Source organism: Clarias gariepinus, chromosome 1, assembly GCF_024256425.1.
Source record: "Clarias gariepinus isolate MV-2021 ecotype Netherlands chromosome 1, CGAR_prim_01v2, whole genome shotgun sequence".
In the NCBI taxonomy this organism is placed as follows: domain Eukaryota; kingdom Metazoa; phylum Chordata; class Actinopteri; order Siluriformes; family Clariidae; genus Clarias; species Clarias gariepinus.
Genome location: NC_071100.1, coordinates 36,465,472 through 36,482,582, shown reverse-complemented (window position 1 = coordinate 36,482,582; position 17,111 = coordinate 36,465,472). Strand labels below are relative to the sequence as shown.

The window sequence follows — 17,111 nt, the reverse complement described above, 5'->3', positions numbered from 1 at the left end:
GCTTCTAGAAGTTTCTGAAATGCTTTATGCTTCTAGAAGCTCACACCAATTTTAGTATCAATTCTCATAAATAAATATGAATAATTTGCTTTTTTTATTTATTATTTGAGGCAAAAAAACAAATCCATTTTATTGGGCACATTATTTTTATTGGGGAATCGTCTCTCCAAAACGGCTGAAGTTTGCAATTTGAAATTTTTTATAGAAGCAAGATTGGTCTATGTTACATAAATTTCAGAAGTAGATTCTTTAACACACACATCTGTATTATATGTATAACATAAAAACATACATAAATAAATAAATAAATAATCAGCACCAGTACAGTTTTTTGGCCGACAGTATTCTAGAAGCGCATTCCTGAGAGATACAGCGCCACCTAGCAGCAAGCCTGAGTAGCAAACCTGACCCGAAGTGAAGAAAAACAGCGAGCTGGGACGGAAGAAACGGGAGAGAGGAAACCAGAGAGGAGACCTCGAGAGCGAGAGTTGAGGCATGGCTACATGGATTCTCGCTGTCTTTCTCCTGGTCGGTGTGTGTTTCCTGCTGTTTAGAGTGTGTGGTTCGAGGACGAGGTAAGTCCGCGCGCGCGCTCCTGTGTGTGTGTGTGTGTGTGTGTGTTTAACCGGGTTGCGAAGCACTGAACAAAATTCAGCTTCAAAGGAATGAGATGATCAGGAGGTGCATTAGATTATATATTAGACACAGAGGCAGTGCTTATACAGCAGATCTATCATTACCTGTTAAAAATACTTTCCTTACTCATTAATTCATTTTGTTTGTATTCCACTGAGGTCTAGTATTTATGGCTTAATAGGAATCCAGGTTTGACATTTGTATTAAGACTGAAGTAGAGAGGAACTGTGCTAGATTGCTGTTTACCTAGGACAATTCATTAGTCAGCGTAATTTGAGAGTGACTGTAAATTACTGTACTTTGTTACACAAAGAATGTCCATGTCTTATCCAGAAAGCACAATGTAAAGTAGGTACGGGTTTTCATTTCAACCAAAAAAGAAACCAAACCTGATATCGTCTATTGAAAGCGAGGATCAAATAATGTAACCTGGAAACAGGTGTGGCTTCTGCTTGATCCGAATGAAAACCCGGCCTCAAACTTTGCGTTTTCTTTGTAGATCTGGATACAGATCATCCTGTAATCACTGTAGCCTTAAAGGTGTTCAGTATTATCTTTTTTTATATTATCAGTATTCTTATCTGGGTGCCTGATGTGTAACAGGTGGTATTAAAAATGAACTAAAGTCTGAAATACATGACACTTACTGATGACAAAATTTTCAAGCTTTCATGTTGGCTTTTGCTGCAATTAACTTTTCTTTTATATTTGCACTGTTTCATTTCATGTACACTAAAATGGACAAAAGTATTTGGACGAACCTGTTAATTATTGAATACAGGTGTTTCAGTCAGTCCCCTGATCCCCAGTGAAGGGCAATGTTAAGCCTTCAGCATACCAAGACATCATGGACAATGCTTTGCTTCCAAGTTTGTTGCAACAGTTTGGGGAAGGCCCTTTTCTATTCCAACACAACTGTGCACAAAGCCAGGAGTATATAGACATGCTTTCATGAGTTCAGTGTAGAGTAATTTGACTATCCCTATCCTTAACTTCATCGAGCACCTTTGGGATGAACTGGAACGGAGATTGCGAGCCAGGCCTTTTGGTCCAACATCAGTGCCTGACCTCATAAATGTTTTACAGAGTGAATGCACACGAATTTCCCAAAAAACACTTCAAAATCTTGTGGACAGCCTTCCAAGAAGAGAGGAAGCTGTTATACTGTAGCTGCAACAGGGGGAACTCCAGATATAGTAGTATATGTATTTGGATACAGGTTTTGCCTGTTTACAATGTTTTCATGCATGTTTTTCCCTGTATAAAGTCATTTTTTAAATGACTTTATACAGGGCTTAGTGGCCAGCAGTCACTTCGCATCTCCAGGGTTGGGGGTTTGATCCTTCCCTACAGTACATGTTTTCCCCATGTTTCTTGGGTTTCCTCTGCATACTCTGGTTTCCTTCCACAGTTTCCAGATTTCCCACAGTGTATGATTGGGTGTGTGAGTGCTTGTTCCCCACAATAGGTTGGCACCTCATCCAGGGTGTACCTTACCTTGTTCCTTTAGTTCAGTGTGATAGGCTGCAGACCCCCAAGTGGTGCCATTAATCAGGGGTTAGTGAGGGATTTGGGATTCAGTCTTGTGTAAGAAGCTTGTTAGCTTTGTAGCATGTGTTAGCCGTGAACCGAACTACATACTGTAGATATTTCAGAGGCAATTAAGAATGACTTCGGAGTAATTATTACAGTTTTTCTCGATTGCTTAAACACATTTCTTGAATTTATGCCTCGTATTCTCAAAACAGTGAACACAAATGAATAACGCCTCACCCAATTTTCCAAACATCGTATTTTCAGATCAAAATAAAGCTCTACACTCAAAACCATTGACTCTTGGTGAAAAACCAGACTTTGCCTACAGGCATCACACACAAGGCCTCAAAAACACACACTACAACATAGTCTTACACATTGGTGCAATAAATTAAAAACAATATTTCCAAAACTGGCAAGTTATGTTGCTTGTGGTTCTTCACCTTAAAAACCTTTTCACATGATAAACACAAAAGATGCAACCAATGTATATACAGTAAAATCCTCTTGCATGCCTGATCCACCCCTGGCATGCATCTATTGATATGTCTAGGCAGGCTTCTTTCATGGCCTGGAGGTGGTGAACACGGACATAAGGTTCTCTGACGTACACTTTCCACCGCCATGCCGAAAATAACTCCTCTATCTGGTTTAGAAAGGGAGAGTACTGTATGCAGGCAGAACGATGTTAGAAAACCTTGGGTTATTGGTAAACCAGTCATGCCAGTTCCATCGTGCAAACCAGAGCAGCGCGATGGAAGCTGACGTTATCCCAAACAACAACGTAGTGAGGCTGCTCTGGTTGTGCTGGTTCTCTGTAGTCCAGCTGGAACATGTGTTGTCTTACATAATCAAGAAAAGCAAGGAGAAGCATAGTGTTATAGGGTCTTAAAATGGCATTGTGGTGCAGTGCCCCTCGTTGGCTAATGGCTGCGCACATACTGTAGTGACATTCTCTCCACGCTGACCAGGGACATTTACAATAGCCCTTCTTCATACAATATCACAATAATACTTTCTATATAATAATAAGCCCTTTTTCATACAATATCAAAACTCATACCTGAACATATTCCACTCATTGGGTTTTCACTCTGAGTTTCGTTCAAAAGGGAATGCCTGTTTCATCCGGAATTTTTTTTTTTTTTTTCGGAGGATGCGGTCAATTGTGGAGAGGCTGATGGCATTTATGTTTACAAGCTGCCTCTCTTTCTCCTCCGACAAAAGACTTAACCTGCCTCCACCAGGTGGTCGGCTCTGTGTCCTACAAAAATAGAAGCACTCATTACTGCAGAGGTTCTCAAACATTTTCTGTCATTCCCCACTTAAGGGGGTGGGCTAATTTTCAAGCCCCACTTGTCAACAAAATGATAACGAAATCGGCCAAGTTTACTATTTATTGAAAACTCAATTTCTAAACCAATAAGATCTTTCTGCATTGTCTTTAAGCTACATCCACCTTAAATTATACATGTTTAAAAGCATAAACACCATTATCCTCTACGGCGCAACAAGTGATTTATGGATCATCGCAAAATGCAGCACACCAACAAAAAGCGTAGAAGGATATTAATCTTCCCTTTTGTTCAGCGCCTGAAGGATCAAAAAGCAACTTTGTTGCCACACTGGAAACTAGAAATGCCAGACTAGTACTGCTTGATAAAATATTAATTTTTAACAAAAATCCAGAAACATCAGCTTACACATTGGAATCAATGAAATTACATATCTAATACCGAATGTTTCCTTATATATTGTTTCTCTGCAATTAACATGCCCCACCTGTCATGTCTGTATTCCCCACTAGTGGGGCGCGCCCCACACTTTGAGAACCACTGCATTACTGTAACTGTCACACATCCTTTTTACAGGAAAAAAATGGAAAAATACTGAACCTCAAGAAACTTGAGTTTAGTAACTCAAAAGTTACCGTACATAGCAGTCTTACTGCAAGTACACCTGCCTGTTTTTCTCCCTAAAGGTTCTGATGATGGAGGCAACATTGAAGCGACTCAAATTTGTCTGTACTCATTGCCCAGTCCTCTCATAGTCATACCATGGACAAGGACATGGTCAACTAAAGTGGCTCGAATTTCATCTGAGACCGCTTGTCCCCTTGCCCTTGCTTTCCCCTTTCCTTGTCACCGTCATCCTCGACCTCCTCTTCTTCCTCCTTTTTTTCTCCCTCTTCCTTCACCTCATCCTCGTTCTCGATCTCCTCTCCCTCCTTCTTGACCTCTTCCTTTGTATCTCTTACAGTTTCTGATGGCTTAAGCACATTTTTTGTAACTATTGACTATTTTTGCAAAACTCTACACACAAATAAGAAAACCCTTCACCAAATCAGCAAAACACTGTGGTTTTCTTGCAAAAGCTAATAAACCTTGCTTAACTCTTCAAACCTTCATAAAAATTGTATTTTCGTATCAAACAGTTAACACAAGCCATCACATTAATAGGCGCACAATGCACCAACTACACACTGATGGTATGAATAAAAAACACATCTGGCTTTTGCTTTCTCTGTGCACAAGGTAGGCTATGTCAGTTTGAGGTCATACTTTTATCATAGTTCTGTAAACATAGAGGGATTCAAACTTCAAGTACTGGTGTTTATTTACACACATCAAAACAAACACAAGTGTTTTTTTCCAAGTCAAAACAAAATAGTATATATACACTGAGGAAAAAAAAGAAATTAGTTTACATCATGTCCTCTCTCTGGTTCCGGCCACAAAATTTCATCTACTGTACATCACATGCAATGTCCTCTAGTCCAATGCATGATGGTGAACAACACCATTTTAACTTATAGCTGCACACATAGTTATGTTACCACTACATTGTTCTGGGACATTGATTGTGGCACAGTGTCCAATAATTTTCCTGCCACGTCTCCTTGTCTTAGTGAGGTAAGAATATGGCAGTGCTACAAATTTAAGTGCAAAGTGACTGTACTAACTGATTCTCATTTCGAAATGTCCTTATGATGCTTGCTACAGTGTAGCGGCTCAAGTTAGGCTGAACCCGTTTGTCAGCTTCCCTCAGGGTCATTCCATGGTTGATTCTATGGTCCACTAATGTAGCTCTGATGTCATCAGTAATTCTATTTCTTACTCTTCTTCCCCTTCCTCTTCCCCTTCCTCGTCTTACTGTTGCTCCTCCTTGTCCTCTTCCTCTAACTTTACCTCCTTGCCGTCCTCTTCCTCCTACTTCTTCACCTCCACGTCCTCTGTCTCAGCCTCCTCTAATTCTCACTCTTCTCACTCTTCCTGCTCCCTCCATTGTACTCCACATGGACAACTTACCTGTAGCTTATTTATAGTGCTTAGACTGATTGCAAAGTGAACTAATTATTTAAACAGTTTTCACACGTGACAGTGTGCCAGACAGTTGGCAAAATAGTGTAAATAATAGCCATAAATGTGTACAGTTTTGCTAGGAGTGTGTTGATCATTTGGAAATTGAGAGTTAAGCAGTGAGTTGTGTTTATAGTTCCGCTAAAAGAGTGCTGTGCAGTGGATTGTACCTACAGTTTTGCAAAGTGTGTGTTACAGAATTGCAAACTGAGTGCAAAGCAGTGTTTGTGCTTTTAGTTTTGCAAACTCAGTGAGTGCTTTCGCTATAAGTATTAATAGTTTTAGAAATTGAGCTATAAGAATCACAGTTAGGGTTTAAGCATTCAGAAACAAACTGTTAATCTATTGTTTCAAACCTGAATGATCTGACTTTGGCCCTTTTATCTATCCATCAAAGTTTCTGATTGGTGTGTGTTAAATTTTAAATCCTAGTGTTTCCACTTGGTTATTTGTTTGCTAATTGAGCTCAAGCTGTGCTGACTTAAGTTAACATTATTGAATGCTAGTGCTTTCTAAATGACCACATGGTGTAAGCACTGAAAAAACAGTTCACCAAATCTTACTCATGTGTTAAAGCAGGGGAATAGTGTTTATAGTTCCGGAAATGGGTGTGCTTTTTGAAAAATAGTATTATGGTTTTGAAATTTTAGTTCAGAAGATGGTTATAGTGTTTTAGCAATCGAGAAAAACTATAAGAAAAAGTGTTATTTAAAATGACATTTCAGATGTATTTTCTTGCTGAAATTGCTTCTGGTTTTGAATGTTCGTTGTTGCAAGCAGCTGCTCTCCGCTCTTTCCAGTACTGCAGACTGTACCGACTTCTACCCATGCTGGTGACCCACAGTTACTGTAATCAATGATTGTTCAGACACCTGTTACGTGACGTGATACTTGTAGGTAAACATGACAGTGCTGTTGTGCTCTACAGTATATCCCTACTCACAGCAAACTCTCTTCCAAATAGATTACCTGGTTGGAAATAACTGTTAATTATTTAATTGTAGTGGTTCCCCATTATTTCAGAATAATCAGATCTTCAAATCAGTGATTCATAAAGTGAGATATCAGATTACACATTCACATACAGTGTGTGTGTGTGGGTGTGTGTGTGTGTGTGTGCAAGAAAGTTGCGTTTTGTTTTTTGCAACACCCAACACTCCATGACGCATTACATGTAGTGACACATCAACACATGCCCCTGCCTGCACCGGGGCAAACAGTACATCACAGCTTTGGCACAAACCCTTTATATTTAGAGAATTACAAATAATTACATATAACAGAAGGATTGCAATGCTGAAAAAATATGGGAAGAAAATTAAATACCATAGCCTGACCACATCATTAATTATGAGGGACCTGAAAACAAACCCAGACATGTTCATTTAGTTTACCTTCAACATTACAGTATGCGATGTAACTGTTGTAATGGAACATCTATCTGTTTACTCATCTTATTCACTCACTCATCGTCTATACCGCTTTATCCTGTATTCAGGGTCACGGGGGACCTGAAGCCTATCCCAAGAGCCTTAGGGCACAAGGCAGGCTACAACCTGGACAGGGTGCCAATCCATCGCAGGGCACACACATACACTCACTCACACACTCTTTCACAAACTACGGTCAAATTTGTGAACACCAATTAGCCTAACCTGCTGGTTTTTGGACTGTGGGAGAAAACCGGAGTACCCAGTAAAACCCACCAAGCACAGAGAGAATATGCAAACTCCACTGGGCAATCTGTTCACATCAGTAAATATTACCAGTAAAAATGACCTACCTGCTGTGGCTGGTAACATGCTGGTTTTGCTGCATTTTGGAACCACGGTGCACTTATTGTAATATTTTCAAAAGAAAATAAAGCAGAGGCACTTCTAGGACACACAAGAGACTTTTGGACAAGAGACTTTAGGTACATGCATGGTGTGTGAGAAGCTGCTCTATTCACTTTGTCTGGTTCTGTCTTTTACCCTTGTGATGTTGTAACCTAACAGACATGTGATCGGTTGATGCATGTTTGATGTATAAATATTAAACTGCACATTCCTGTAATATACTGTAATAATGCACTTTCATCAAGTACTGAAGTAAAACTGGTAGAGGAGGCTGATGATGTCATGAACTGAAGTTTTTTTTTTAAATAATGTATTAAACTCAAATTTTTCTTTGAAAAATCCAGTAAATTTTTTTTTAGTTTTGACTCAAAAATCACAATAAACGCATGAGTTTGCTGTATTTTTTAAATAAATTTAATGTGCTATTAATATTAAACTGCATAGTTAAATAACCACAAACACATCTGCGAGTTGATTTATCCATTGTGCCAAAACTCTGGGAGATAGTGTTGAAAAATCACACAAAATTCACATAAAGGTAACAATTCTGATAAAAATATTTGACATCTAAACTTATTAACACCTTGTGACTCAAAGAACATCAGTACAAAATATTCTCTATGAGTTTAGTAAAAACATAAGTAAAAACAGATTTATCTCATTTTGCTGTCAATCTGTTATTTGTTCAGCCAATCACCTGCATCAGTGAATGAAATTATGCAGATACAGAACAAGAGCTTTGGATAAGGTTCATATCTTTATATCAGCCATGAATATGGGTGTGTGGTTATAGTGATCTTAAATATGGTATGATTGTTGGTACAAAACAGGTTTGATTGAATATTTCTGTAATTGCTGGTCTTCTGGGATTTTATTGCATATAAAACCTCTAGAGTTTTCTTAGAATGATGCAAAAAAAATTCCAAATGGCACAAAAGACTTGCTTTCCCCATTATCACCCAGAGATTATGAGTTTGGTTCTAGGTTTTATTCCAGTCCTGGAATATATTTATTTAGCTGCCCACTTAGGTTGATTCTGTGCTCACTGAAACCTCAGGCTCCTGCTGTTGGCTGACAAGAGTGGGACCCAGTGTAGTCTCCCCATAATAAGAGACATCCACATGGTCTACCCTTTTCTTTATCTGTCAGTCCACATGGTCTGGCTTCATTTCAATTGTTTATAATACTGTTTCTTTAAGAACAAGGAGCATAGCTTCCACTCTGACTTAAAGAGATAAGGAACCTTTTATACAAAAGGGTGGTTCATTTGAGCTGAACCAGAGGCAGCACACAGGATGCAATAATGCCCCTCCCACAGTGAGCAGGAGGGGCTTGTAGAGGGTTAAAAGGAGCCAGATGGGACAGAAGAAAAAGCAGCAAACAAGGAAGAGAAAGTGGGAGTAAACGCACGGAGCTTAAGCATGGCTACATGGATTCTTGTTGCCTTCCTCGTCATTGGTGTGTTGTTCTTGTTAATGACAGCTTATGGATATAGGACAAGGTATGTTCTTCAGGACACCTTTCAGACATGAAAAAAGAGAAGGAGAAAGCTAAAAATTGTAAAAAAAAAAAAAAAACAATAATAAAAATAAAAAATAATAATTCTAACATTTTTTTAATGATCTGTTTGCCTACCAATATATCCAGGTTCAAGTGTATTATGTGTAATATCACTTAATGAATCTGATCTTGAACATGTGCTGGAGAATGTGAGTTGGGGAGAGAAGGAATGTTATGCATTCAGGCACTTATGGGACTCCCTACAATATGTAATCTGTTTCATTAGGGGGATGACAATCTGTCACACTGACTCCTTGGTTTTAAGAAATATTCTTAGAATTAAGGATCTGTATTTAAGCTGGTTATGCAAATATTTAAATAAGAAATCATATCTAAAAACTCAATATGTGGATTTCCACTTCACACACTTCTTCCTGGGAAACCGGATGGTAATTTTGATTGTAGTCCAATGGGGATTATTTGGGAATATGGAATGTATTCAAAGTTCTTGTAATCTTTATTACTTCTGGCAAAAGAGATGACTAAGTATCAATTACAGCTGTTTAAATTCTACAAACATCTGGATTCCATTACTTGTGGGAAATTCGCTCAGTGGAAGCTGGTCGTCTTACTCAGAACGTTTGCTTTCTGTTTTCTTGTATAATATTACAGTAATGTATTATTTATAGGATATGTAGCGCTATATCGTATAACTACACACACATTATTTTCCACATTGTTGTTCTCGTTGATTAAAATCAGAAATGTATTTCTGTTCGCAGGCGAGTGAATGAACCTCCACTGGTTAAAGGTTGGCCTTTTTTAGGAGTGATCCTAGACTATGGTAAAAACCCCCTAGGCTTTCTGCAAGCAGCTCAACGAAAGTATGGAGACATCTTTACATGCCAGCTTGCGTGGAAGCATTTTACCTTCATCACCGATCCATTCTCCTTTCCCGTGGTGATGCGTCAAGGGAAAAACCTTGACTTTCACAAATTCGCCATGAATTTCTCTCAGCAGGTGAGGCACACATACTATGAAGGTGCATTGTAGATTTGAAAAGAGATTCATGAGCAGTGACGAATTTAAAAAGAACTCCTTTGCAAGTTAATTATAACCTTGAATGATGTCACCTCTTGTACCACTCAACTTTTACCAAACTGTATTTCTTAGTAATGCTAATAAGGGGTGCGCAGAAACACTACCCCCTGGTTTGAGGTGTGCACAGGGAGTGTTGCCGTCAAAATCAACCTTTCTTTTTGCTTATTTGACAGATGTATCTTGCTCATGGTGTTTCTTTGGGGATTTACAAATTTTCTGCTTTTAAACTAATATGACATTGATTGAGTTACCCTTGTTCTATTACCTGCACCACAAGTGCACACACTAGATATTAGACATTTTACATTCTCAGTAATATGATCATTTGTTGTTTTGCAGGTGTTTGGTCATGCTGATTTTACATCTCCTCTGTTGAGCGAAAGCTACCGAGAAGTGCACTTGCTCTTCAGACACACGTTACAAGGTCAACCTCTTCACCACCTAAGCCAAAACATGCTAGGCAATCTGCATACTGTGTTCCAGAACTGCTTACCACCTGGGGATAACTGGAAAGAGGAGGGATTACAGAGCTTGACTACACGCATCATGTTTGAGGCTGGTTTCCTCACACTTTTTGGTAAGAAGGCAGATCTTCTTCAGGCAGAAGGAGTGGAAGCTGTTGGTACATGCTTGCAGAAGGTGAAGAAGGATTTCTTGGCGTTTGACGGGGCTTTTCCTGCAATGGCGGCTGGCGTGCCTATCGCTCTGTGTAGGCGTGCATGGAGGGCGAGAGAAGCATTAGCTAAGAAACTGCTGCACAGCGAGCTTCATCACAGGATGTGCATTTCGGATCTGATCCAGCGCAGGATGGACGCCTTCGATCACATGCACCTGGACGAGACGGGGAAAGCACGCACACACGTCTGTATGCTCTGGGCTTCACAGGCCAACACGCTCCCTGCTGCTTTTTGGAGTATCTATTATACACTGAGGTAGCAAACACCCATCCTGTATAATAATTACTTGTGTTATTGTTTGGATTAATTTTTGACAGCGTTTGCCTTGTGTTCCTTTTTTTCAGAAATCCAGAAGCTTTTGCTGCAGCACGTAGAGAGGCAGACTTGATCCTGGCACAGTTCCAAAACGACAAACCAACCAACCTGTCCAAAGAGCAGCTGGAATCCATGACTGTGCTCGGTAGGTCTTATTATTCGTAATCCTCTCTTGGACAGATTATTGGTGGATCAGTAGTAGCTTTTTTCGCTTGCCAGGTGGAAGGCCTGAGATTGCTTCTTAGCCACTGGAGTTGCCGAACACCATTAACATTGGTCCCAAGTCCAGATAAACAAAAAAAAAATGGGAGGGTTGTATCAGGAAGGCTGTCCCTGGATCATAATCAAAATGTCCATTTCAGATGTTGTTTTATTGTGGTATCTTCTAATGGGATCAGCTGCAGAGCAACAACACTTTGGGCTTCCTCCCATAACAATGTTTTGGTTCATTTTCTGTTATGTTAAGACTGCTTGACCCCTAGTGGGTCATTAGAACTGAATGGAACATTTGTGATATGTCACCAAGATTACCCCCCAAAAATGTGTTGAAAAAGCAATTCCTTATCTAAGAAAAAACTTTATTTATTTACATTTATGTAGTTACATAAAATCCAACGTTACTCTGTATGTTACATGACAGAAAAAGAAACATATACAATAACAATTTTTCTACAGAAGTAAGAAATGAATAGAGTAAGTTTAAAATGTGGCTTTTAACATTACAGCAGTAGAAGCCTGTACTATTTTTTAGATTATTTTAAAAAAATCACTTTGGAGTTTTTTTGTTGCATAGAGGTCAGCAGTAAAGTAAAATTAGAGACAAATTAATGTCCTGAAAAGCTCCTTATTTAAGTCTTATGATTCATGTGGTATATACACAGCAGCCCAGCTCAAAGACAAGTTAAATGTTCCAACATCCCGACTTTGTGTAGGCAGAATTGAATAAAGTCCTAGAGCACGCTAAGATGAAAAAACAAAAACAAATTTAAGATAGGAGGGTAGATGATACGAATGTTCCAATGCACTTACAGAGCGCTTGCATGGAAAACATAAAAAATCAAAGAAACTGTTATAACTCAGCTTTTAGCCTTTTCCATAGAAATAAGCAAATACTGACCTGATTAATCATTCATGTGTTCAGTCACAGATTGTGATAAAAAGCCAAATTTTTTAGGAGCTTTAAAATCTACTGCAGGTAATGCAGTTGATAAGGCATTCCATTCACACATTTTTTATGCCGCCCATATCTTATCCAAAAAAAGAAGATGAGCTAGGTTTTCTTGGGAAAGGGTGAAAATGTCCATAATGGCATGACAAATAGGTTCAGCTTAAATCCACTTTTTAGTTATTAGTTAACTCTAAGCTTAACTCTAAACCTTTTAAAGACTTGCTTTTAAGATCTGCCTCTTATGGTCCCCTATATAAAAGGAGGAAATCTTTCAATTATAAATATAACTCCAGGCCCAAACCCATAGATAAAATTGTTGAATTATTAATAAGTGAACAGCTAATGGAGCTTTTAGACTCAAATGACATTTTATAAGGTTTTCAATCTGGTTTAAGGGACAGAACAAGCACAATAACATCAGTCATGAAGCTTCTAAATGATCTCATTGAGTCACTTGATAATAAACAATACAGTGCAGCGTTGTTTATTGATTGTGGGAATTCATCTGACAATGTAGACCATTTTACTGTGGAAAAAAAAAGACTAATAAACAGGCCTGTCTCATCAGGCAGTCTGCTGCTTTCAAAGCTATCTTACTAGCCTTGAACTTAGTTCAGTGTTTGATAGGGTTAATGTGTCACATGGTGTTCCTCAAGGTTTGGGTGTTGGTCTAGCTTTATTTATTATTTCTTTAAACAAAAGGACTACTACAGAAAAAAGTACTTTTTGCTGATGTTTCGGTTCAGTGTACTTTTGGGAGGCTACAAGGAACATTTATTTGATTAATTTAAACTCATGTTTTTTTAACCACAAAAAAACCTATGTCTAAAGTTAAATATATTTAGCAGCTTCCAATGTCCAAAGTTCAATTGATTTATGTGATTTGGGGGCCTCATGGGCATAATCTTTTTTTCATTCACACTGTTTATTCCAGTTCTTTGAGTTTTACCAATGGATGTTGTGTAAGAACTCATTCTTTGTGATTTTTGTTTTAAAGGCAATTGTAAAGTTGCTGCCTTATTTGTCCCCTTTTTTAAACCCGGTTTTTGTTTTCCAATATTATGTGAGATCTTGAAACTTTTGTCTTATTCAAAGTCTCAAACTGAATATGGGAAAATATAAGGCATTCCTGCTGCCTGGAATGAATTTCAGGACTTTCAACTGAAAGAGAAAGTAACATTGGGTAAATTTAAAAAAACATCTTGTTAAAATGTAATCATTTTTTTGTTAAAATGTTATTGTTTTAGTCATCGTGCTGGTGCTTTTTTAGTTTCATTTTATATTTTTACAACATTTGAGTTCAGAATTTTAGTCATAATAGAACGATCTGCCATAATATTTGGGTTCTCCTTGTGCTATTTGAGTAGTTTTATAGCCTCTTAGAAAAATGACACTACAAGACCTTTGGCACCTTTGTGTGCATGATCAGATTGGGATCTAGGAAGTATGGAGGCTCTCTTAAGTGCTGAGCCCCTTACACAGCAGGCTGTGGTGTACTGGGGGCTCTGACACATTTCTATTGTGCCCAGCTTAAAATTTCTTCTGCTATTTGTGCTACATTGGTTTTTCATGTGGGATTAGTCCAGAGTGACTTGCCTTATGTCACTGCAGGCATAGATGGGCCTTGGGTGCCTATGATCCTGTCACCAGTTTGTTTGTGTATAATTAGTTATCACTGTTGTAGTAATAATAATATTGTGTATTACTGTATGTTGTTAATGCTGCTGTTTTCACCAGGGCTCCTTAACAATGAGATTTAGAATAATAGTTCAGTATAAGGATCTGAGTGATTCTTACAAGGGGTGTTTCAGGTATGCTCTGGTTAGCACTGGTGTTATGGGCACTTAAGGGTAACTGATGTACTGTACGTAAGTATCGAAGTGTAGCATGTTTGGTCGGATCACACAGGAGACCTACAGTAGTGTAGCACAAATTGAACAAACACAATTTTTTTATGTCACCTGTGATAGAAAAGTGTCTGCACATTCACAGCTTGTGCTTGTTGCACATGAGGCTGTGCAACCGAGGACCAGTCAGAGTGCCCATGCTGAACCCTGGGATTTTTTTCATGATTCATGTTTTGTTTTGCTTTTAGTACTCCATTATATAACCCAGCCTGCTGACAAAATATCATGAATAATATGGTGACTCAAAAGTGTTTAGAGGTAATCTTGAGTATCATATTTGGACTAAATCAATAAGTGTGGTTTTACTTTGCAGAGAGCATTATCAATGAAGCTCTACGTCTATCAAGTGCTTCCATTATGATCCGAGTTGCAAGCGATGACTTCATTCTGACACTGGACTCAGGTCAAGAGGCAGCTATTAGGAAAGGAGATTACATCGCTCTCTACCCTCGACTGATACACCTAGACCCGGACATCTACCCAAACCCACTGGTAAATACTTTGAATACTCGTAAATATATGTATATAGATGAACCCTTATGTATATTGTACATGTACATTTCAATCATTTCAGTACAGCTGTTGTTACTTTTCTTCACAACTGAAAAGGTGCTCATAATCATTTTTTTTATTTCTGATTTTTATGCAATTACAGGAGTTTAAATATGACCGGTTCTTGGATGAGGAAGGTCAAAGGCAGAGTCAGTTCTTTAAAAATGGCAGACAACTGAAGCATTACCTTGTCCCATTTGGTTCTGGTGCCAGTAAGTGTCCGGGTCGTTTCTTCGCCATGAACGAATTAAAGCAATTTCTCATGCTGGCACTCTGGCACTATGACTTAGAAATCATTGAGCCTCATGATACGCTATCGCCAGACCGTACCCGTGCTGGACTGGGCATCCTGCCACCTGTGCAAGATGTATTAATAAGGTATAGGGCAAGAGCAAACAGGAACTCAGAGAGATCCCAGAAGAGAGGTGCTAATGATGACTGCTAAACAAAAAATGTAAGGGAAACTCAAAAGAGCATTCGTTCAGATTTTGGCCTCTTTATTAGGTATATCTACCCACTGAAAAGTATTGTAAGCTGCTAGGACTATTACTTTAGCTCTGTACTTAAGCACGAAGGATTTGAAATGAAACAGTAGCTCCATGTTTAATGTGAAAAATATGATGTGTACTTTTAAGTTATTTTCCTCTATATTGGAAAAAAAAACACATAAGAAATACATTTTATGTATATAGACAAAGTAACTACATTTTAAAGTCGAATACTGTCGTACTCTCGGGTTGTTAACACATTACTGTATCTGCTTGCAAACTACTGTCTCTAATATGCTTAGGGGCTTGTTGACATTCCTTTTACATTCCTACAGGTTAATCATTTTCTCTTCAGGTACAGATCATGAACTGTAGTAGCAAATTATGATGTTTATTAGGAACAGATAGAGTAGGTGTACTTAATAAATAGTTTACTGAGTGTAATTTGAATTGCAGCTTGTTTGATATTGTATAAATGTGTAGTTGGGTGTTTGTCAGCTTTCATACTGTATGAAATTTTATTTTTACTGTATTTTATTTAGAAATGCCTTTTATTGATTTACTGCTTTACATATCAGTTTTCAAAGTAAATGTGCACAATAAAGTGTCTGTAAAGGACAAGTTGCATTGAAACACTATATATTTGTCTGTTGGTTAAATGTAAAAAAGATTTTTATTGTTGTAAACCAGAGTCCATACTTTAACAATTTGAGGTGCCGTAGTACTACTTCTACTACCTTTTTTTAAATTCAAATGTTTTTTTTTTTTCTTATTTTTTATTGTATTTTAAATGTGTATTACTGTATATATATATATATATATATATATATATATATATATATATATATATAATGGAAATAAATAAACACATTCATGCACAGAATTATTTGTGTGCCGGTTTTTGGAGTAAATCCATGTTAATACCAAATTGGAAATTAGTTATGCATATGTTAAATATAAAAATTTTCTTTAGCGAAAGATTATTTACAGATTCCTGGTAAAAAAAACAAATATGACGACCAGGTGACAGTACTGTAGTTCCTGCAGCAGAGGCATGCCACTATTGTTCAGGAAAATGTACAGTGCATTGGAAATGTATTTATTCCCCTTGAACTATTCCACATTTTGTCACGTTACAACTACAAATGTAAATGTATTTTTTAGGAATTTTATGTGACAGACCAACACATCGTAGTACAGTACATACAATAATTATAAAGGAAAAGGAAAAAGAAATCTGGAAATGTGGCACGCATTTGTATTCAGCCCACGTAAGTCAATTCTTTGTAGAACCACCTTTCACTGCAATTACAGTGAAAGCATTTTCAAGTCCTGCCACAGATTTTTAACTAGATTTTTGGTCTGGACATCGCCTGGGCCATTCTAGGACATGAATAAACTTTGACTTAAATTTAGCTTTCTAGCTCAAGCTGTTTGTTTGGAGTCGTTATTCTGCTGGAAAGTGAACATCTGCCACAATCTTAAGTCTTTTCCAGGGGTATGAATACTTTTGCAAGGCACACACAAACAAAAAAGTGCCTTGCAAAAAGGTTAGGGTTCCCAAATTGCCCGTAGTGTGTGCATGTAAGTGTGTGAAGTGTGCATGTGAGTGTGTAATGTGTGCATGTGGGCTCTGCGATGGATTGGCACCGTGTCTGCGATAGAGTGTAATCAGCCGAAGTTTCAAACACTCAACCCCGAGGGGTCACCGTGCCCCATACTGTATATATTCTGTAGTGTTGTGAAAATGTGTTCAAAATTGTCACCCTTAAATTATTCAGGTCATCAAAAAAAATTTATGATTACACAAGGATAATCCGAGTTAATACAAAATTCAGTTTTTAAATTATGATTTTCATTTAAGGGAAAAAAGCCAGCGCTATGTGTTGAAGTAATTGATAACTGGTTATGAGCAGTGTAAACTTACAGACTGTAACTTACAGTATTTTGTAAGTTGGTTATACAGTACATGTTTATGACTTTTGAATTAATAAGTCAGTACACAGACTTATGAAAAATATATAAGTCTGTACA

General features: G+C 37.9%; 1 protein-coding gene across 2 annotated transcripts; it reads left to right on the top strand.

Annotated features, from left to right (window-relative positions):
• Positions 1-415: 415 nt before the first annotated feature.
• LOC128505379 (cytochrome P450 7A1) lies at positions 416-15,875 on the top strand. 2 transcript variants are annotated; one of them, XM_053476709.1, is made up of 6 exons: positions 416-575; positions 9,652-9,889; positions 10,310-10,902; positions 10,992-11,107; positions 14,351-14,529; positions 14,693-15,875. In XM_053476709.1, exons 1-6 carry the CDS (start codon positions 496-498, stop codon positions 15,032-15,034), a joined length of 1,548 nt encoding a protein of 515 aa, XP_053332684.1. In that variant the 5' UTR covers positions 416-495; the 3' UTR covers positions 15,035-15,875. The 2 variants fall into 2 exon arrangements, with proteins under 2 accessions (XP_053332684.1, XP_053332119.1); XM_053476144.1 differs by lacking the exon at positions 416-575 and adding an exon at positions 8,732-8,870.
• The last annotated feature ends 1,236 nt before the right edge of the window (positions 15,876-17,111 follow it).

Coding starts and splice junctions, on each gene's coding strand:
- LOC128505379 (XM_053476709.1), top strand. CDS start 496: ATGGCTACATGGATTCTCGCTGTCTTTCTCCTGGTCGGTGTGTGTTTC. Junction 576..9,651: donor GTGTGTGGTTCGAGGACGAG/GTAAGTCCGCGC, acceptor TTCTGTTCGCAG/GCGAGTGAATGAACCTCCAC. Junction 14,530..14,692: donor ACATCTACCCAAACCCACTG/GTAAATACTTTG, acceptor ATGCAATTACAG/GAGTTTAAATATGACCGGTT.